The 23701-nt window shown below is 39.7% G+C and overlaps 1 protein-coding gene across 1 annotated transcript in view; it reads left to right on the forward strand.

Annotated features, from left to right (window-relative positions):
- LANCL3 (LanC like 3) overlaps nt 1-20063 on the forward strand; it is a 97046-nt gene extending 76983 nt beyond the window's left edge. Inside the window, exons 2-5 of the mRNA XM_043570078.1 lie at nt 1065-1188; nt 4597-4794; nt 11442-11649; nt 18534-20063. Of these exons, the coding sequence (XP_043426013.1) occupies nt 1065-1188; nt 4597-4794; nt 11442-11649; nt 18534-18693 (690 nt within the window). The 3' untranslated portion in view covers nt 18694-20063. The remainder of the gene's footprint in view (nt 1-1064; nt 1189-4596; nt 4795-11441; nt 11650-18533) is intronic.
- Nucleotides 20064-23701: the final 3638 nt, after the last annotated feature.

A 23701-nucleotide genomic window follows, 5' to 3' on the forward strand; every position in this document is an offset into this window, starting at 1 on the left:
ATACCTCCAGCATCCAGAACAGCTCTCTTGCCATATAGTAGGGACTTAAGAAATAATTGGGGAAAGAAGAGAAAAAGGGAGGGCTCTGCTTTTCATGCAAGTAAACCTGACACTTACTTGCTCCCTTATGGGTTACCAAAGGCCCCCTCAGGTTCTGTGTTAGCAATCAAAGATACCAAAAAGGTGAGATGCCACAGTCTTTGCCCCCAAATAAGTGATCGTCTAGTGGAGAGAGAGGGAGGGAGAGACAGAGAGAAACATACCAGGTGGTAAGTGCTCCTCCAAAGAGTCATGGTAAAGATAGAGTGGGCCAAAGGGAGCAGGGAGCATCTCATCTGCCCTGAGGAAGAGTGGGCGGCAGAAAACATCTCAATCCTGAGCAGAATTCTAATAAACTCAACGAGGCTTTGTAGGCTTGAGAACGTTTTAATCTCTATAGTCCTAAAACGGACTGTGGGTGTATTGAGTCAACTATGGAAGACGGCGAGTCATTGCATTTTAGCCATTGTCTATTCAGGGTCATTTTGCTACTGAAAGTTATTTTGCCTTGGTGCCCACTGGACTTTGGTTTCATTCCGGGAATGCAAAGGCTACAGTGAGTCTGTCATGCGGCAGCGTCTCATAGAATTGTGGCTTTATAAGCGCAGTCTAAATGACACAGACCGAAGGCCCATTGTCTGGTCCAGGCCTGCACCACACACTGGGAGTAACAGCTTTGTTAAGCATGATGGGTTAGGCCCAGTCTTTGTTCTTTTCTGAGCACTTTCTCGTTCCAATGACAAGGATTAATGATACAACCACTGTAAAGTGGTCTTTGCATTTTATAAAAGCCTTTAGCAATAAAAGTGTGTGTTTCCCCATCAACACAGCAAATTTCCTGAAGAGGGTGGATAAACTTGACAACAGAAAGAGCATCAGTTCTTGGCTAAGCTTATTTACACATAGGAAAAGGATGTTTGGGGTGGGGGGTGGATATGCTGATGAACTCTTTAACAAGAAAATCCAGGGTCTGAGGAAAAAAGAAGATCCTGATTGGACTTCTGCTTCTTGATTTCCTTACACAGGTACTGAGCCCAGCACAGATCAAATCAATTTGCCAGGCGATTCTGGACTCTGGGAAGCAGTACGCCATGAAAAAAAGGAAGCCATTCCCTCTGATGTACTCTTACTATGGAACTGAATACTTGGGTGAGTGAAGGTGTTGTTGGCAAAGTCCTGTAGGAAGAAGGGAGTCCCTGATACCCTCACTGACTACAAACTAGATTTTTTTGGGGGGGGGGCATAGGTCATTCCTCTTCATTTCACTAGAAACACTTTAAAATGCCACTTGAATCTCGCGGTCCGGGAGTTCGAGCCCCGCGTCAGGCTCTGGGCTGATGGCTCAGAGCCTGGAGCCTGTTTCCGATTCTGTGTCTCCCTCTCTCTCTGCCCCTCCCCCGTTCATGCTCTGTCTCTCTCTGTCCCAAAAATAAATAAACGTTGAAAAAAAAATTTTTAAATGCCACTTGAAAACAAATACTGATAGATACTACAAATCACAATTGAATGTTTGTTTTCATAGCTTGACAGAAGGGCAGCTATTGTAATGATTACTTTTACTAAAGACTAAAATCTTTATTCTAGATCGTGAGTTCATTGGCTGAATTTCACTGAAAGTTTGTGAACAGTTTATACACTCATTGCCAATAGTGCCAATGCACAGGGAAACACAATGAAGCCAGTAACAGTTTCAAGTGTTTAATGCTAGTGGGTTACTAACAGACTGCTTACTGAATCACAACGGCCCCTTTTGAGCTAGAAGGCATGTAAAGTGAAAATTACTTACTCCCCTTTTGAATCTTTCAGTGGCTCCCTGAAAGAGAGTCCTGAGCATGACTCGCAAGGCCATTTGTAGGTTCCTGTTCCCTTCTCCAAACTCAGGCTTTATCTCCCTCCCTTTTCTGGGTCTGTGCAGCGTAATCTCCTCCAAGCCAAGTGTTCTCATATCTTCAGAATCTCTGTGCCTCTTCCTTTTGCCTAGAAGGCCCAGCCTCCTCCGACCCCTTCAATTCTCTGTAATACTTCTACACAGACTTCAAGACTGATCAGACATCACCAGAGCTATTGAGAAACTTGGTGCTTTTGGAAAATGGGTCTATTGAATCCTCTCTGGAAAAACAGTCACATGTTTCAGGTTTTGCCCTGAAGCAAAATTGGCCTGCCAAGTGTGGTCACCCTGCCACACTTATATTGGAGCCCTTATCACATCACACTCTATTTAGTGGCTTACCTGTCCGACCGCCTCAGCCGGCTTTGTGCACCTTCAGGATGTGGACTTTTGCTTACTTATCCTTGTGATCCCTGGTCGTCTACAGAGAACCTGTGCCTAATGAGGGTAACCAAATGAATGAGTGAATAGCTGATGAACAACTTCAGCAATGAGCATATGGACTGGGAGTTCTCTGAGAGACTTCTCAAAGAACCTTTAAGTTCCTGACTGAGTTTCTCTAGAATCAGACCTTGAGACAAGGATTTGGGTATAAATGGCTTGACCCTAGAAAGTGTTGATAGAGGAATGAGGAAGCGAGAGTACAGAAAAAGGTTAATAGAGGATGTAATAGTGAGCAACTGTGGATAACTCAGGCTTGGTCCCACTGGGGTCCCGGAAGGCTGTATAGAATGTGCCTCAGAATTATCCCACCTAAATGATGAGGAAACTGGAGTATTCATCCACCAACTCCCTGCTTCATGGGTTGAGGGGCTGCTCCCAGACCTGCTAATTCCCTAGGACTTCCACCCTGCTCCTGTGAGCTGGGCATACCCCTGTGGCCAGAGAAAGCCTCAGGCAGAATGATAAATGCTTCAGATGGAAGGTGAGGAGGAGGATAGGTGCACCAGAATGGCGAGTGTAGACGAGGTGATGGGCAGGACACTGACAGTGTCTGCTAGAGTTCCTTAATAGAACTATTCTTTCCATTTTTTCATCTTTTTAGAGAAATTAACATTCTAGACATTTACATGTATAGCACAAACCAGATGGCTATCTGATGCATAAATATTTTCCTGAAAAGTAAGCTTTTTTTTCCCTAACAATTTAAAAGCCATCGAAAGAAAGGCACCTTCAAGTATTACAACTGAATTTTAAGAAGAATCATCTTTGACGGGATAAAACTGTAAGGCCTTTTTTGGGCACTCAAGAGTTCCGAGGGCCTGAGTGCAGAGAGAAAGCTTCACAGTTACAGAGTTGAGTTTAAAGAACAAGCCCTCCAAATATATTGAACCCAGCACCTCCCACCAACCAGCCTTCTACTCATTAGGAATGAGTGAAAACCCCTGCAGGGCTGGGCTGACTTTTACCTTTGTTGAGCTAGCTCCTTCTCTGAAAGCAGGCTCAGGCCTTTGCTAGTACAGTACCCTATGCTGGAACTCCTAGGAATTTTTCAAGACTTTCTCAGATGACACTACCTGTGTAGACAGAACCTCAAGTGCCCCCTCAGATCCTCCCATGGTTCTCTGTTAGCTCCTGGTACACATGTCTCATAACAGCATTTATCACTTCATATTCTATTTGTCTATTTATGAGTCTGGCTTTCTCACTGTACCATATGGGGAGGTCTTCAAGAATCAGACCAGGTCACATGCATCTGTGTACCCCCAGGGTTTAGACAGTGCCCGATATACAGTGCTAAATGTGAAGGATTAAGTAAATTAATACCCGTTATTAGTGTTTAACTTTACAGAAGAAGGGATTTAGTCTGTTTTGTTCATTCATTTATCTTCAACACCGAGAACAGTATCTGGTACGTATTAGGTGCTTAATTCTGATGTGTTGAGTGAATGAATGAATGTTTAGGTACCTAGAACAAATTATTTTTAAGCACTGTAGGAGGATTTTCATAAAAGCTATTGGTATGTTAATTACAAAGTTTAAATTTTTTTAATGTTTATTTGTTTCTGAGAGAGAGAAAGACAGAATGCAAGCAGGGGAGGGGCAGAGAGAGACACACACAGAGGATCTGAGGCAGGCTCCAGGCTCCGAGCTGTCGGCACAGAGCCTGACGCAGAGCTCGAACTCAGGAACCGTGAGATCATGATCTGAGCCGAAGTAGGATGCCTAACTGACTAAGCCACCCAGGTGCCCCACCTTTCTTTAAAAAATTTTTTAAATTACATTTTATTTTTTTATGTTAATTGAAAAGTTTAAAAAAATCTTTTCTCTATAATGGGTTGTCACTAACTATTTTTCTACAAAGGGATAGACAATAAAGATTTTAGGCTTTGTGGGCTATATGTCTCTGTCACAAACACAGCTCTGCCGCTGTAGCACAAAAGGAGCCATAGATAACACACAAATGAATGAACGTGGCTCTATTTCAATAAATCTTTATTTACAAAAACAGGCAGTGAGTCAGATGTGGCCTGCAGGCTGTAGTGTGCTGATCCCTGTTCTAACATATGCTCCCCAGAAGCCTAGTTCTTAGGAGCTTTACTATTATATGACTGTGTGTGCTTTCACATAATATTGCCATTCATTTTTTGATACTCTGTCCTTTCACTAAACAAAATGGGCTCTCTTCCCAATTGTGTGAATTAATTATGCTTTGTGTGTTGATATAGGAGCGGCTCATGGCCTGTCGTCCATTCTCCAGATGCTTCTTTCTTACCACGAGCACCTCAAGCCCTCAGATCAGGAGCTGGTATGGCAGAGTGTGGACTTCCTCATGGAGCAGGAGCAGAACTGCAACTGGCCACCTGAGCTTGGCGAGGCCATCGAGAGGGAGAATGAGCTGGTGCACTGGTGCCATGGCGCCCCAGGTCTCACCCACACTATTACCTGAAAACATTGCCTTTCACTGGGCTTAGCCAAAGAGAGGTGTTTTTCTCTGAGAAGTGATGGTATTTCTCATCTATGCGATGACTACATGAGATTGAAAGGTCAAGATGAAACTTGTCAAAGCTAAAAAAGTCTTGATCCGTAAAGGATCTCCAGGACTGATCGTGTAGTTTTAAAAATACATGATCAGTGTCTATTTGTATATAAATTAAACTAGCACTGTCCAATAAGATATAAGATGAGCCACATATGAAATTAAATTTTTAGTAGCCTCATTAAAATGTAAAAAGACACAGGTGAAACGAATCTCAGTAAGATATTTTATAACCCAACATACCCCAAGTATTATTTCAACATGCAAACAATTTAAAAATTAAGCTGTTTTATACCTTTTTCATACGAAAGTCTTGGAAACCCAGTGCATATCTTATACTGATACCCCATCGCAATTCTGACTAGCCACATAGAAAGTACTTAATAGGTACATTGGACAGTGTGGATCTGGAGGCTGCTAGTTGAAAATGTGGTCCCTGGACCAGTGGCATGGGCAACATGGAGCTGGTTAGAAATGCAGAGCTTCAGGCCCCACCCCAGACCCACTGAATCAGAATCTGCACGTTCACGAGATCCCTGCATAATCTATATGTGCATTAAAGTTTGAGATGCACCATTCTATAATTCTTCAAATGAGGATTTTCATCATTACCTCATAAAAAGTCTAGAGAACTGAGAAGCCATTTGCAGTGAACTCTCTGGAATTGAGCCTAGAAACTTATCAGACTCCATCTTTTCTTTCTCTTTTTTTTAAAAAAATCCCATTACACTGTTAGGCCTTCTGAGAAGGGGCAGTTTGAAATAAGTTAAATTCAAATAAATCAATTAATTTCAGTCGAGTGGCCAGGGGAGAGATTTAAAATAGCAAAATAACACAAAAAGTTTGGATTAGGAACAGATTTAATTTTCAAGGCTATGCTTCAATGCCGTGAGCACAACTGTAGAATATATTAGATTTCTCTGTAGTTTGTTACCTGATTTTTATTACTTCCTTTCCCCTCCTTCTCTAATTAATGTTCTTTAATCCCACTGTAATTCGGTTTTTTTCTTTGGTCCTGTCTCAGTTCAGTAATAACATAAGTTTTGGCTCATTGGCCAGATTTTCTCTGCCGGCCGCATTTACCTAAGGAAGGGACTTCAAAGGCTCCTGTGTGTGCTTGTACCAGCGCCAGGCATTGTGCATTATGTCCAAGCTAATTCCCGCTGGTGGTAATTTGAGTCCATTTCTTCTTGCTTTGAACTTTTTGGAGAAAAACACGGTTGTTGACCATTCTGGAAATGCTCTCTCTTCATGTTACGCTCAGCACTCCACTTCCCATTTCCCGTGAATCATTTTGAGTGATGGTTTCTGGATATCCGCCAAGCACCCCCAGAATCCTTGAATTTCGGAGGTGTCCCATGTTAAATATAGAATATTTTAAAGGGACTCGGTGTGCTGGTAAGAGCCCTATGAAGCATGGGAAGATAATCCATTAAAACAAGTGACTGGGTCAGTTCATTGATGTGGGTGTCTTACAGGGCACTTATTTCGTCCTCTTTATATGCCACATGCCTTCTGTCTTTGTAAATCCTGTGCTGTATCAGTATAGCGTAGGATTCATCACCTTGGGGACTTTATTTGTCCTCATATATCATTCACGTTCAGTGTCTTGGTAAGATTAAATATAGGCTGCAGAGCAAAATCATTTAACCCACGTTTTCACTGGGCTGCCCCAAATAAACCAAGTCACAAATGAATAAAGAACCAATTGGGGCCCGTTATTTATGCCAACCTGCACTCCCAATCAAGGGTATTAGTCTTCCTCTTATGAAATGTGCCCAAAACAGCATAAGAATGATTATAAATCTGATAAGTACAGGTTAAAAACCATCAAGATTTTTCTGAATTCAGCAACAGTAAGCTCTCCCCAAAATTCTAAAACAGATGACTTAGAAAAATAATTTTCACTTGTTCGAGGAAAATATTTTTGAGGCTAGATTTATGAACAGCACAGATGGTTTGGGGCAGCAGACTGATTCTGTGATTAAAAACCTGCCAGAGATAATCCAAATGTGGAATTTCATCAGTGATACCTTATCTCCCCCTATAATTGCTTCCTATTGACTGTCCTTCACCCCACCTCTACAGGTGACAGACAGCCTTAGTTACCATGTATGCGGTGTGGAAGTAGTTCTTGACTCGAAGTGAATAACCTTGGGTTCTAATTGTAGCTCCACCACTAACCACTAAATGACCTTGAGAAAATGCTTTGTGCCTTTTGTGCCTCTGTTTCTTCATCTGTGAAATGAGTGTGTTGAGATTCCTATGACCTCTTCATAGCCTTAATGATTCTGAAATGCAGGATGAGAGTCATTTACAAAATCATTAAAATAAATGCTGTGCCTAAAATAAACTCTGGATTGCATTATGTTATGTCACTACTGTGGTGACACTGACAGTGCATTTCCTTTACTCTGTGTGAAACACAGGTGTGGCTCTTTTTTAACATCATTTCACAAGGGCTCCTGAGTATGTGACCTTGAATGGAGAACAAGGGCTTGTGCAGTGCAAGCGTGTTTGGTCACTAAACCTTGTCGTGCACTGTATAATGCACACCTCTGTGCAATTACGGACTGCACAGCGGACTTGGGTGGTGATTCTCCAATGTGTTGAAACTATGCATGCCAAGTCGAGCTGTCACAGGGCTCTGCTAGATTGCATGCTTGCACAGGTTTGGCTTCTCAAGCCATATTTCTTAAGTAATGATTTCTTCCCCCCCCCCCACCTTGTGTTTGGTAAACACATAATCGTCGCTTACTTAGGTTTCTTATCAGTGCTCTGGCGACAAAATGACACGGTTCCTATCAAAAGCAAAGAAACCCAACATCCTTCCTTTTAGATTAAGCAGCCCTATTTTGGATTTCAATGGGATCAGGTTAGAATATGTTTAGAAGTCTTCTAAGGTCCCTTCCATGTACCATTCTGTGATCCAGGCTGCAGGAAGAGGCCCTTTGTCTCTTGCCAGAACCATAGAATCAATGGCTATTAAGCTGCCTTGGGCTAATACATCCGTTGGACCGTATCAGCCCTTCTTGTTTCCACACCTCATTTCCGCTTCAGGGTTGGCCTGTACTGGGGTGGGAAATGAGACGTTCTAAGGTCAGCAGACATTTGTGGAGCCCCTGCCATGTCAAATCCCATGCCACAGACTACGGGTTTGCACTATCCTAGGGGAGCCAGGCATATAAACAGGTAATTTTAATATGATATAGTGTAAGTGCTAAGATTTGTATAGGGAATTATGGGAACTCAGGAGAGGGATTCCTGGTGCCCCTCCAGGTTTAGGGAAGGCTTCCAGGAGGCAGTGATGCCTGAGGTAAGTTGGCCAAGCCAGGAAAGTTGGGAAGTGTGTTCCAAGAAGAGTCATTCAGAGGCTTGGAACCACATAGTGAAGGAAGGGGAACTGTGGGTGGTTTGGTTTTACTGAAGTGAAGAGCTTCAAGTAGGTAATGGAGGAGAAGAGGAAGAACAGAGTCACAAAGCTCAGTCAGAAAGGGCTTTCTGTGTCTCACCTGGATACCAGCTTCACCTGGTCCTGAGGGGAAGCTGAGAAGCACAGATTACACCACAGAGTTGGTCCATCTTGAGGCAGGAGAGCTGACCTTTGGTATCCCTGGGTCAGCCAGTCATTGGCTGAAATCTGCGGGGCTGGTGGGCATATAGCATAGCCTCCCATTTGACTGAGGGCAAATCTCCCAGGAAGAGGGCAGCTGTGAGCTTTATTAGTGGCCAACTCCTAGCAACTGGGAGATGGGGCGCATGCCAGTAAGGTCAAGGGGATCCAGCAGAACACCCAGGGCTTTCAGTTCACCTGGCTAATACCTCCTCATCTTTGGTAGTCAGGCTAGATTGTGTCCCTCCCCCTAGTGGGCCTTTCCTGCCTCTAGGTGTGGGTTAGGAACCTCCCTGTGTGCTTCCCCTCACATAACCTAACAGATGCCTCCAGTTAGGTTATAAATACTATGAAGGCAGGGGCTATTTAAAACCTGGGACACCTACTACTGTACCTGGCATATGGTAGCTACTCAGTATCTTAACAGCCACCAAGTCCTGTGAGCCTTTCATTATTTAGCCTCTTTGCCATCTTTCTGCCAACATGATCAGCTCATAGCTACCCCATTGTACTTCTGGAGGTCTCTCGACACCACTGTGGGACATTTTGTCTGTAATGCTAATCCTGTCATTAAAAATAAAAACCGGGGTGCCTGGGTGGCGCAGTCGGTTAAGCGTCCGACTTCAGCCAGGTCACAATCTCGCGGTCTGTGAGTTCAAGCCCCGTGTCAGGCTCTGGGCTGATGGCTCAGAGCCTGGAGCCTGTTTCTGATTCTGTGTCTCCCTCTCTCTCTGCCCCTCCCCCGTTCATGCTCTGTCTCTCTGTGTCCCAAAAATAAATAAACGTTGAAAAAAAAAAAAAAAAACCAACCAATCCCCAACAAAACACTGCACCACTGGTCTTCATGTGGGTTTTTTGTCCTGGCTCCAAACCTTTGCCTTGTTGATCTTGATGCCTAGAATGCTCTAACTCATGTTGGGCCTGGAGTTGCCTATGCATCCTACAAAGTCCTGAAGAAAACCCTACTTCTTTTTTTTTTTTTTTTTTTTTAGTTTTATTATTTAGAGAGAGAGAGAGAGAGAGCACAAGCAGGGTTAGGGGCAGAGAGAGAGGAGAGAGAGAATCCCAAGCAGGCTCCGTGCTGTCAGCGTGGAGCCAGACTCAGGACTTGAAGTCATGAACCATGAGATCATGACCTGAGCTGGAATCAAGAGTCAGATGCTTAACTGACTGAGCCACCCAGGTGCCCTGAAAACCCGACTTTTTGGCCTCACACAACTGTCTCCCTCAGGGAACTTCTACTTTTCTGATCCCAGTAGTGTTATTAACAGCATCATTCATTTTATGCTCCAACAGCATCATGAACTACATGTCCTATTATGTGTCAGTCACATGTACAAATTTTTCTCTCCCTTTCTAGACAGTGCCTTCCTGAAGGTCAGGAATCTTGTTTACCATTTATTTTATATTACCCAGGGCCAGGACTGGCTACATAATTTGGAGGGCCCAGTACAAAGTGAAAATGCAGCCAACTTTTAAAAAATGATTATTCATTTCAAAGTGGTAACATGCCCATGAAGCAAGCCCTGCCTGGGGCTGTATATACAGTAATCAATGAGCACTTACAAATGAATGGATACAAAAAATGAATAAATGTATAAATAAGTTCAGTTCTTTCAAAATCATCTTTCAGCTGGTGGGAGACACTTTGTTCCTAGAACTGAAGAAAGACAATGCTATAGGTGACCATTGTCAGTGATTGACTGGAAAGCCTTGGCTGAGGAGAGCCTGTTGTTATATGCTAAACATAGGAAGTGTTGAAGGATAATTTCTAAAAAGAGATTGAAATCATGACTCATACAAATATAAAATAAACATATATCAATGATTTTATTTAGCTCATTAATTAATGAGGGAACCAGAAAGGTGTTACAGTTGTTTTCAAAGGAAAATCCAAGGAGCAGACGTTACTTCTGCCTATTAGGAATGCTGACATGAATTTGCTTATTAGATGCAAAGCTGGCTGCTTCTGAGGGAAGTCAATCCAACCTCTACCAGACAGAATGTGTTTTCTAGGAATAGGAATTATTTACATTGCTATCAGTTTCCTACAAGGTAATTTCTAACTCCACAGAGTTGTAAAATAGCCTAGTCAAAATGCAATGAAAAGCAGAGATAACCCTAGTTGAGATAGCTGCGAAATTCTAGTCGTTCTCACTTTATGTAGGAGAAAGGTAGAGGCCATTCAGGAGAGAAGAGTGATCTTGCGTTACTAATCTCCTCTCTGAATATGAGCACCTGGAACTTGGGGGAAATCGTTTCTATTAATAGCTGTCTCTTCTCTTGTTTCTGTTCCTGCCCGTGTAATTGAGATTGCCTTTGTTGAGGAGTTTTGAAGGCAAGTGTCTTCCTTTGGAACAATTGAGTAGGGAAGGACTGGCTTCACAGCTGGAGTAGAAGTCTTAGCCAAGTCGTTTGGAATCATCATTGTTTCTGGAAGGACTCCCAGTTTTGTCTTAAGAAAAGGTGTATAGTTATAAGTACTTTAACATTACAAATTCTGAACCCCTGTGGGGGAACAGCAGACTGTATAAACACTTAGCCATTTCAAATAGCCAGCTTTACGTAATGCTTACCAGAGTATGCATCATTAAATATTAATCCATTTGTAAATTACGGATTTTATCACTCTATGTACTTGTTGCTCTTTCTCCAGGGGCCAATACCACAATACCATTCAAACAACTTAAACTAAATCTTACAGGTAAAATTCTAGAAGGTTCTATAGCATTGCTACTCAAAATGTGGTTCCTGGAAGGGCATCTGTTAGAAATGTGGTATCTCAGGCCCCTCACCTCAGACCTACCAGATTAGGATGGGTATTATGCACTGGTGATTTGTAAGCCTTTTATAGTTTGAGAAGTTCTGCTCAATAGCATCAAGCCCAAAAGTCACCTCTGATGTCTTTGATGTTTTCACAGGAATTGCCTACCTGTTTGCCAAAGCTTATCTCGTTTCCAAAAAACCACAGTACCTGGACACATGTATCCGGTGTGGGGAACTTACGTGGCAGAAGGGCCTGCTAAAGAAGGGGCCTGGCATTTGCCACGGTGTGGCTGGCAGTGCCTATGTCTTCTTGCTGCTATACCGGCTCACGGGAAACTCTAAATACATCTACCGAGCCCAAAGGTCAGCTTCTCTGCACATGTATTTTTTTTTATAATGACATGTATTTTTTTCTAAATGTTAATCTAATTCATGTTCTGAATAGGTAATAGGGTCACATAGTTTGAGAAGCAAAAAAAGAAATACATCGACTGTGCACTCCAGCAACTCGGTTCACTTCCCAGGTGACCATCAGTGTTACCAGTTCCTTAATGATCTTCTCAGAGATATTCTGTGTATATATATAAGCGAATAGGTGTACTATATATAGAGTTTTGTCTTTTTTTTATACCAGTGGTAGCACCTTGCTATCTTAGCGATTACCCTAAGTACATAAACGACTCTTCATTTTTATTGTTGCATAATATTACATCATATGATGAACCAGAATTTAGTCACTGGGTCCCACGGAGAGGGATATGTGGATTATTTCCAATCTTTTGCATTACAAATAATGCTATCATGAGTAACCTTGTGTTTATATCATTTTGCATGTGTATGGGTATATCTGAAAGCTAAAGCCCTAGAAGTGGAATCACTGGGCCAAAGGGTGTGTATATTTGTGATTGCTTTTTTATTGCGGTAAGAACATTTCACATGACATCTATCCTCTTAGCATATTTTTAAGTATATGATACCATATTGTTAGCTATTGGCACAGCATTGCAGAACAGATCTCTAGAACTCATTCACCTTGCATAGCTGAAACATTATGCCCATTGAACAATAATTTTCCACTTTCCCTCTGCCCCCAGCTCCTGGCAACCACCATTCTATGCTTCTATGAGTTTGGCTATTTTATATACCTCATATAAGTGTCATCATGCAGTATTTGTTTTTTTGTTTTTTGTTTTTGTAACTGGCTTATTTCACTTAGCCTAATGTCCTCATTTATCATTTAGAACGGTGTCTGACACATAACTGCAATGTGTTTGCTGTTATTATTACTAAGAATTAGAGTTCTATCATTCCAGATATTTCTCTATGCACAAATGCATGTTTGTATACCTGTGGATATCTACCTATCTACCTATCTATATATGTATATATATATGATATATCTATCTATATATGTATATATTAATAATATCCTACTATTATGTATGTATAATAATACTATACATACTGTTCATAGATTATAATTTTAAATGAACAATTTTTAAGGGATATCCTTTGTTTTGGTTTGTATAGATCTATATCTATCTCATTGTTTAAATGACTATATAGTTATTCATTAAAGATGTACCATGATTAATTTAACCAGTCTTTAAGTAATGGACACTTGGTACCTGTGCAATCTTTACTAATAGCAGACAAAATTGTCCCACGTATCTAGTGCATACATAGCTATGCACTTGTGCAAGCATTTCTTGTCAGAAAAATTTAAAAATTGAAGTCATTAGACTCATAGGTCTCTCTAGCCTGTTTTTTTTTGTCTTTTGCCCATTTTTTCTATTGTGATGCTTATATTGAGAATTGTAACTCTGTTACAATATATGCTGTAAATATTTTCCTACTTTGCCATTTGTCTTTCTACTTAGCTCATGATCTTTGCCCAGACCAAAATTTTAAATATTTTTCTTGTCAAACTTTCAAGATTTCTGGATTTTGTGTTAAAAAGACCTTTGCCACTCCAAGATTACAATAATATTAATTTACATTGACTTTTAGTACCTTTGTGATTTTAACTTTTAAAAAATAAATGTATACCTCCTTCACCCATTTCTCCGACCCATTTAAAAGTTATCTTAACTTTCAAATCTTTGATTAATCTACAACTTACTTTTTTTTAATGGTGTTATCTGGGTATCTATCTTTGTGTTTTTTAATGAAAAAACAAAACTTTCCATTAATATCTGTTGACCAATTACCTGAATGATTTGAAATGCCAATTTTATCGTAAACAAATTTATATAAACAAACATTTATATAAATGTTTGTTTCTGGACTTGCCATATTTTATTATTCATTTGTTTCTAGTTTTTCTTAGCTATTTTCTCTCATTTTCTCTTCCAATTGTATTTTAGAATGAATTTTCAAATTTCAAAAACTCCTGTGTCAATTTGACTGGAATTTCAATAAATTTATAGTTTATTCAGTGAGAATTAACATCTTTAGAATGTTGTTTTTCTATCCAGGAATATGGTATGTTTTCCCTTTATTTAAGTTTTCAGAAATATAATTTGGTAAAGCTTTGATCTTATGAAGAAGGTCTTGCATGTTTCTTGTTAATTTTTATTCCTAGATATTTTCTGTTTCCAGGTTTGTGAGTAAAATCTTTTCCTGCATTATATTTTCAGGTCATTTATTACTGCTATTTATGAAAGCTTTTTAAAATATGCATATTATTGCAGTTTAGCAATCTAAGATAGACTTCTTGCCTATAAATCTACATGTATCTTATAAACATCTTGGTTTTGATAGATAAAATGATATATCTGGCCACCTTTCTGAACTCCATTACTATTTCTATGAGATTTTCATTAGAGTCCATTGGGTTTTCTAAACAGACACACATATTTGCAAGTAATTATAATTTTGTTACTTCCTTCCTCATTTGTATACTCCCCCTCCCACCTTTTTCTATTGCCTGGGTCAGAATCTCTATAACAGTGTTCATTAATAAGAGTGATAGTAATGCTGATTTTATTAGGAATGCTTCTGTGTTTCACCCTGACGTTCGAAATTTATCCTTAAGATGTTCATGTCAGATCATGACACTCCCCTGTTCAGGATAATCCAGTGGCTTCTCATATGCCTTAGAGTAAAAGCCAAAGTGTGTCCTCTGAACGAACGGCATTATAGGATCTCACCTCCCATTACCTCTGTGACTTTATCCTCTACTCTTTTCTTTCTGGTTCTTTCCACGGTGGCTTCCTTGTGATTCTTTTAACATACCAGGTACAACCTACCTTGTGGTCTTCGAAGTGTCAGTTCCCTCCACCTGTAATGCTCACTTTCTACATTTATCTCCCATCCCCCTCACTTCATTCAAACCTTCACTCTAAAGTCGTTTTCTCAGAAAGGTCTTCCCAAGCCAACTTACTTAATATTCAGTGTTAAAAAACATGATATATTGGGGCGCCTGGGTGGCTCAGTTGGTTAAGCGTCCAGCTCTTGATCTCGGCTCAGGTCATGTTCTCATGGTTCATGAGTTCAAGCCCCACATTGGGCGCTGACGGTGCAGAGCCTGTTTGGAATTCCGTCTCTCCCTCTCTCTGCCCCTTCCCCACTTGCTCTCTCTCTCTCTCTGAAAATAAATAAATAAACTGTTAAAAAAACCCATAAAATATCCTCTATGATATTTGCCTGTATGCACTGAGGGAAAAATACTAACGTATGTCAGTCCTCCATTTGAAGCTTCATTGTTCAGGAATTCTGTTAACATATTTTGATTCATGGCTGCCTAATCTGTTTGGTTGCAGCCTGACCCTTTATTTCCTAAATGTAGAAAAAGAAAGTGATTTGGGACTCTGTCTAGACTAATGCAATATCACCTTTGGGATAGATTTCATCAGAGATTGTCATGCCCTAGAAAGCCTATTAAAAAGGGCCAGAATGGGGCATCAGGGTGGCTAAGTTGGTTAAGCATCCAACTCTTGATTTCGGCTCAGGTCATGATCTCAGGGTTGTGGGATCAAGGCTCGTGTCATGCTCCACGCTGAGTGTGGAGCCTGCTTAAGATTCTCTTTCTCCTCCTGCCTCTCTCCCCTGCTTGTGTTCTCTATCCCTCCCTGAAATAATAATAAATAATAATACTAATAATAATAGGGGCCAGAAGAACCCCTCTATTTTTCTGGTAGACCAGTCCCAGCTTACAGAGTCTTAGTTATAAGGTTCTGGGGTCCAGGGCCCTTCAGACAGCTTCCATTTCTCACTTATAGGTAGAGCCTGAAAATGTGCAGGTAATATCTGAATATTTGGGGGTCACTGCATTTAATGCTTTAGTGTACTGAAATTTCCACGTCATTATAATTCAAAGTTAAATATGTCATGGCCCAAATTGGGGAAACTTGCCTAATTTTGGCAGTTCCTAAAACAGTAATGTCAAACAATATGTACCTTTCTTTAATAAACATTACTTGGTCATCAGTTGAATTTTATAGTTGCAAAAAAATAGTTGATAATGATTTCAGATTTTTCTATCATTATTTAATTATTCAGGTTTTCTACCTCTTCTTGAATTAATTTTGGTAGTGAAGATATCTCTATGAAAATACTTAGTTCATACGGATTTTCAAATGTTTTATGTAAAGCTTTAACAGTAGAGTTCCATGGTATTTTAAATTTCCCATATCTGTGATTATATGCCCTTTTGCATTCCTAATGCCTTTCCTTTCTGGTCAGACACCAGCGTTTTGTCTATGTTGTTCATCCTTTCAAGGAACTGAGTTTTGGTTTTGTTTATTGATTCTTTTTGTTTTTCTTTCACTGCTTATTTCATTACTTTCTGCTTTTATTTTGATTTTTCTAGTGTTCTTTTCCTTTATTTTCTACAGTCAAAAAGGTTAATTAGAATACCTTACACCTTTCTAATAATAGCAATAATAACAATAATAAAATCCTCACATGAATGAATTTTCCCGAGTTCAATTTTTGTCATAATCAATAGGTTTTGATATGTAATGTTCTCAGTGCCTATACTTCTTTTTAGTTCTGTAATTACCATTATGGCTTATATTTTCACAGAATTTTTTAGAAAATGAATTTGTTATTTTGAATTTTGCATCAGTGTGTAGATTTTGAAACAGTTATTATCATTTTAATATGATAACGCATGATACCATTCAGAACACACTGAAACTGCTACTCTCATACATTTCTGGTACTCTTATAAATTGCTATAAGGCATTTAGGAATTATTTTGAAAAGCACAAAAATGTTTATCATATTATTTTTAAGTAAAAAAAATGTAGGAGACTAAATATTGTACCGACAATAATTTCAATAATAAATAAATCAAAGCTGATGGGAAAAAAGGTCAGAAGGAGAAAGAGAAAAATTAAAGTATGGTGGAATGATAGTCTCTGTTTTATAAATATTCTGCTATGTTTATGTGAAGAACGATATATCGAATGCTTGTCATATGCTCGGAGCCTAATATATGGTATCTTTAATCTTGGCCAAGAATCTTTTTTTTTTAGTTTATTTACTTATTTTTTTTAATATATGAAATTTATTGTCAAATTGGTTTCCATACAACACCCAGTTCTTGGCCAAGAATCTTACAGAATTCTGCAACTTCACCATTTTAAAGTCAGATTAAGAAATTTGCCAAAGGCCGTATAACATGAAATTATCAGGGTTGAGTATCTCAACCCCAAATGCTTCCTCTTTCTTAGTCTAGGGTTTGTGAATTTACTTGAGAAAGTATTATGTGTCGAACTGAAATGTCGCATTGTCTTCAACTCTGAATGTGTGTAGTAAACCACAGGAGAATTAGCAGTGGCTGTGACTCTCACCAGTAGAATTCATAGATATTCTCACATCATATGACTCTTGTTGCAGATATTATGAAATATATTTGACTCTCGTTGCTACTTGGAAATGTCAGCAGCTATTAGACCTGCTACTAGATCTTGTTATTTAATGTGTTAATAAAGAACACATATATTATTATTCCACAAATTTGCTTTAAAAACTTCTGCTAACTGTGCCTTAATCTAATGAATTTCCTTGGGGATCCTATGCATTTTATTTTCTGAATTTGAAGACTTTCTTCTGGAAGGAGTCCAGACTGCAAAATGATCCGTGGCACTGTAAAGGTTATGATTCCTTGAAGCTATACTTTGAAGTTTCATTGCATAATTACAAATTTTGAATTAACTCTTAAGAGGTGTCATTATTCTACTGTTTAAAATCTTGAACCCCATTTAAAAAGTACATACTCAGGAAAACAGTTGGTAGAAAAATTGTACCAAACAGAATTGCAATGTGTTTCTTGCTGATTTATTTTAAGCTGCTCTTGATAATTCCAAGAGCCCTAAAAAAGATCAAATAAGTAATTATGCTTTGCAGGGCCCCCCCTTACATAGTAGCAATAATCTAAATTTATGGCAGTTTCAGCTCTCAGGCCTTACCAACCCGTGAGTTCCAGCCTCTGAATCGGTGATTGTTTGTATTGTTGACAGAAACCAATAGAGCAGGTCCCTAAAGAGATGACACAGGTCACAGCATTTTCAAACCTGTAAACTACTAAAAATGTTACTCATTATAAATAATTTGGATAGGATTTGTGGCAAATACAGGTAGAAGAAAAAGGATCTTTCATGGAGAATCTAGAGGCCAGTGATTTAGTTTTAAGGCAGATGTCCTAAAAATAATCTATCTTGTAGCTGAGTTTGCTATTTGATGTCATGATTATAAAACGTTGCTTGCCTTTTCCCATTTATCTTACTCCTTTGTTTGCCCAAAGCACAGATTGTATAAAACCTTGCCCATTTATTTTCACAGCCTCTGCTCTCTGTCACATATAAATGAAACCCAGCTCAGAAATGATATGCCTGCAGAAGCACAGCGTATTTACTCTTTTAAAGGAACAGTCATATATCAGCTTGCTTCTATTCAAGATAAATAAAAAATATGGCTATTTATCTGTCTCTTTTACTTTTCACTATTGGATGACAGAAGGAATGAAGTCCTCAGAAAATACCAAACTGCTCTGCTTTGCAAACTGTGACAATAGTTGAATTTGCTTGTCAAGATAATTTATTGTGAAACATACACAGTGATATAATGGATCCTCTTTAAAAAAACAAAAAACAAAAACCAAAAAAAAAAGCTTTCTTGAAATATTATACAGTTCCAGAAAGAAAATGGTGCTAAAACTTTAACTTATCAGAGAGGAGGAAGAAGCAATCCAAAACTAATAATATGTTAAAAGTGTTCATATTTTCTTCTTCTCTTAGGTTTGCTGAGTTTTTATTTACCGAGGAATTCAAGGCTGGTTCTCGGGTCCTTGAAAGTATATACAGCTTGTATGAAGGCTTCTCCGGGACGGTGTGCTTTCTGATCGATCTGCTGCAACCCAATCAGGCGGAGTTCCCTCTCTTCAGCGTCTTTGTCTAGAAGGCTCCATCTCCCACTGTGGCCCTGCAGAAGGTCCCTGAGATTTCCCAAGCCTACCCGAGGCAGTTTCCACATAAGCCACATTCAATGGTATCACAACCATGAGCCTTAACATTGCCGCCCGGAAGGAAGGGAGGGAGAGAGGGAGAAGGCAGGTGAAGGCAACATGATGCTAGACTTAAGGGAGAACGGTTTGAGAACCTGCAAAATAAAGACACCACAAGTCCTCTAAAAACTGTAGAGATTTAACATTTCAGGGAGTAGATGTGAAACCTGAGATCAGAGGAAAAAGGGAAAGAGAAATCATGGTTTTCAGTTATGGCATAGAAAACAAAACTGAAATGTGGACTAGGGTAATAAAATGGCAATACCTTTGCAATTGGAAAGAGAATTTGACCATTTATGGGTGCCTTCCACCCCTAAATTCAGAAATAAACACAACCGAAAGCTAAAATAATTGCCCAGCTGAAAATTGCTAGCTAGGAGGGATGAAATGTCAGGTTGCTGAAGGACAAAAAAGGAAACTCCTGGTTGTTCAATCCCTTTACTTGTTGAAATTCATGATTTTTACTGAATGGAGAAGTTTGCATATGAATCTCTATTTTTAATCACTACCCTGATCACTTTAAGGGAAACATATCATAACTTTTTTTAAGATTTTATTTTTAAATAATATCTACACCCAACACGGGGCTCAAACTCACAACCCCAAGATCAAGGGTCGCACACTCTTCCGACTGAGCCAGCCGGCCACCCTGAAATATATCATCACTTAGTTTAAATCTTGAAATTCGAAGTTTCTTTAGGCCTTGCATCTCTTTTCCTGGTTCCTTTTTCTTTCCTAAAGCTCAATTAGAATAGTAAAACTCATAGGCTAGCAAATACTGTGACAAGTGTTGCTGTCAAGTGTTTTTCTCAATTTGAAGCGTGGGCTGTGTATTGTCTATTGTTAATCAATATTAAAATGCTTATGTAATCCCTATGAAGCTATCAGCTGAATTGTAAAATACCCTCGTGGTAAAAATCACTCACTCGTCTCAAAGATCAGGGTAGCCACTACAGAGGTATGTCGTTTCTGCCTTTGAAGGAATACTGTGTCCCCTGGGACAGGCAGACCCTGGCTGAAGAAGGGACCTGGTGATGGTGAAAAGAACATTGCTAAAGTTTCTGCTATTAGATTAACACATGAGTAAACTCCCTGGCTAATCACCTTACTTTCCAAGACACAGGCTCCACTAGAAACTGTCTACAGTACCCACTGAGCCAAGTTGCCATATTAAATCCAACCCTCCTGTAAACACACAGAAGTTGTAAAACTACTTCAGGTAAATAGGGGTTTGCAGAACACTGTAGAAGCATTTGTCAGATGAGAACACACACTGACCCTTTCCTAATATTTGGCCACTGGTAATTTCATATATCAGAGGAGGGAATTGTGTACTGTATAAGATTTAAGAATTATTGAAATAGTCATTAAATATTTGCATATGTGATAGATGTAAAAAAATATATATATACATATTCTACATCTATCTCCATGTAAACCTAAACACTAAGTTCAGTTGTTCCTAACTTCTTGATTTATAAACTGAGAGGAGTTGGGGATATTCTGTTGCCTAAGAATATGTGTGTGTGTGTGTGTGTGTGTGTGTGTGCTGTGCGTGTGTGCTGTGCGTGTGTGCACGCTCATTTTTCTGGGAAGAGGTTCTCTAGCATTCATAAGATTCTCAAAGAATCTGTGGCTGAAGAAAGGTAGGAGGTACCTTTGTATATTTTAAGACTGAATGTTTACACTCAATCAGAACAAGGTTGGACAAAATGGTTCGAAAAGCATGCACCTTTTTTGTTTATTGTTTCCTTTTCATATCCTCGGATATAAATATATAAAATTGGCCTCAGTTGTTCATTTTTGAAGATACTCAGGTTGGAGCAGCACCACATAAATAACAGCTTTCAGATGACTCCCAAAGTTGGGTTCTAGAGGTTCTTTCCTGAATAGTCAAGGCCTCTCAGAAAGCCTTACGTCAAAATGCCTTGTATGGACTAGTCTCCTTTTGAAAGGATGGTGGTATTTGCTTTTCAGCATCTGTTTTTTTTTAATGTTTATTTATTTTTGAGAGAGAGAGAGAGAGACAGAGACAGAGTGCAAGCAGGGGAGGGGCAGAGAGAGAGGGAGACACAGAATCTGAAGCAGGCTCCAGGCTCTGAGATGTCAGCACACAGCCTGACACGGGGCTCAAACTCACGAGCGGTGAGATCATGACTCGAGCCAAAGTCGGATGCCCAACCGACTGAGCCACCCAGGCGCCCCTCAGCATCTGGTTTTAAATTCATTTCCTTTGGCTGGAAGTAATAAGCATCCTATATACAGGGCTTAATGGAAAACATGCTTTTTTCATCATCCAATAACCCCTTGAGGTGATTTAGGCCATTGATCCAAAATCTAGAATCTGGGGATATAGCAATGAACAAAAGTACCCCTGGAAGGTACCTTCTGTTTCTGTTTGCTGACCCTTCTACTATTCATCCGTGAGACCTTAAACCTAAAGCACTCAGAAGTGATCATCTAGTTCAACATATCAGTTTCATTGCTAGTAACTTCAGAACAATTGGACCCATTCCTGCCCACCTCCCCTTTTAAGGTCTAGCAGGGTAACTATGACATTGTGCAGACCCTTATGAAATGACAACCCTTTCGGGTGTCGAATCCAAGCAAAGGCCATGTTCGAGTGTGTCTTTATGAATTGACACCTTGGTAATTTAGAAACAAGGGTAAGCTTGTTTAGCACTTAAACATGCTGAAAGTTTTCATTTTCCTGAAAGAGTAGAATTGTAGGTTTAGGAAGATCCTCTTCTATCTTGTTTTCCCAAGAAGTGGGGAAAAGACCTTTAAGTGTTGCTGTTGAAAGCATGACATGGCACTTCTTATTTAATTAACTAACTTATTCCCTTCTTTTTGTTTATTTTTTTTTAATTTTAAAAATTTATTTTATATATATATATATATAGAGAGAGAGAGAGAGAGAGCGCATGCGATGGGGCAGGGTGGTGGGGGACGACAGGGGCAGAGGTGGGGAGAGAGAGAATCCCAAGCAGGCTCCACACTCAGCCCAGAACCTGATGCAGGGCTCCATCCCATGACCCTGGGATCATGACCTGAGCCAAAATCCAGAGTCTGACACTCAACCAACTGAACCACCCTGGTGCCCCCAATTTATTCCCTTCTAACCAGTAACACCCTTTTTTGAATAAGTGCTTAGGCAGGTTGCCTCGTGAAGGCTACAGGGGCATTTTCACCACCACTAATGTAACTTTCATATTAGTCATTATATGTGGCATGGACAATTGTAAACCCAGAAGGTAACAGTGGAAATATTTGAGGATAGATTGAAAGAATCTCTCAGCAATGGGAAGACTGCATTATACTTTAAGAGTAGGAAGTTTTGAAAAATATTACAACTCTGTGTATTTTGTTTCATCAACACAATTACGTACCTTCTCTTCCACACATACCCCCAAATAGATATTTTGCCCAATCCCATTTCAGTCATCAGTTTTTACTTTTTTGCTCTGTTTATAACCTAATAACTGAGGTTTGACAAACAGGTTTTTCAGCATTTACACCCCTGTGATTCTTCAGGTAACTGACTGCACTATTAAGATAATAGTATTAACTTTCTGATAATTCGAGAAACAGTCATTTTCTTAGTCTGTGTTAAATTGGAAACTCTTTCATGGCAATTTATAACCTTAACTTTCTTTGACACACTAAGATTGTAATCAAGGTAGTACTCAAATTGTTTCAATTTCTGTAGAGAGCAAATCTCAATAATTTCAATGCAACCAATGTAAGCTTGTGATTTATAACCATGTTAAGGAAACAAATAAAAGGAAAAACATTAGTAATGCAAAGAGACCTCTCCACCTCACAGGATTCTCATGAGAGGTGTCGGTGATAAAACGAATATCAGAGAGTTTTGTAATAGGCAGTTAATTTGTATATTTTAAAGGGAAGCTGTATTTTCAGTACCTACTATGTGCATAGAAAATCGTGCTCAATTTTGACTTCAAGTAAGCATGTCAGCCACATGGAATCTCCCCATGGATGCAGTGCTTGGGGTCTGGATCACATGATGGGTAAAAATGAAGTGCATGTTTTTTATATTCTAGAACCAATCCTGACTATACTATTCGTGCCTCAGTAGGTTCTGGTTCACTGGGGCTTAGTAAATAGGAATAGGCTGGTTTAGCTCCGGAGCTCCTTTTAATGCAAATATTTATTTTGCTTGCTGGAAGCAAAGGATTACAGTGCCAGAAAGGAGCTGACAGGCTAACTCAGCAGAGCAAAAGTGAACTGGAAAATAAAGTATTTTTGGTGGAGTTTGGTCTGCAGTGTAATTCAGGACTCAGAACTGTGCAGCATATAGCGATAGAAATATACTCTCAATTACATATAAGGCCTGCCTTTGGGGATCTGGGTTATTTATTCAACACAGTCCTGGATTAATAGCTAAATGACCAGCCTCAGATTCGCCAAGCCCGTGTTATCTTGGCATAAACTTGGCAAGGAAAGCAAATGATAGGGCAGCCTAGGGGTGGGTGGGGAAGGCTTGCTGGAGCTGGGCATCTCAGTGTGAGTTGTGGACGTACTTTTAATGCTAAGAACCAGTCATCTTACTGGTTCTATTGCTGCTGGGTTACTGGTGGGTTCATCTTACTGGTGGGCTCTATCGCTTCCTGGGACCTCTACACACCCCCACCTCGATCTTGATTCAGCAACTTCTTGTTCTCCCTTTGGTCTTTAAATAGTACATTCTGATGTTTATTTTTTCCTGTGTGTGCTTAATCATGTGACCTCCTTTTGCCTGGGAGGGCAGGCTTTCTCCTTATCTCTTCCATCCATGTCAGTCAGTTCGTAGTTAAAAGCTCCAGGCTGAATAAAGCTGGACTCCCCTCTGGACAGAAGGGGAGGCTTCTGACCTTGAGGTCAGCCACAGCAAGAGTTGGG

This window comes from Prionailurus bengalensis, chromosome X (genome assembly GCF_016509475.1).
Source record: "Prionailurus bengalensis isolate Pbe53 chromosome X, Fcat_Pben_1.1_paternal_pri, whole genome shotgun sequence".
Classification (NCBI taxonomy): domain Eukaryota; kingdom Metazoa; phylum Chordata; class Mammalia; order Carnivora; family Felidae; genus Prionailurus; species Prionailurus bengalensis.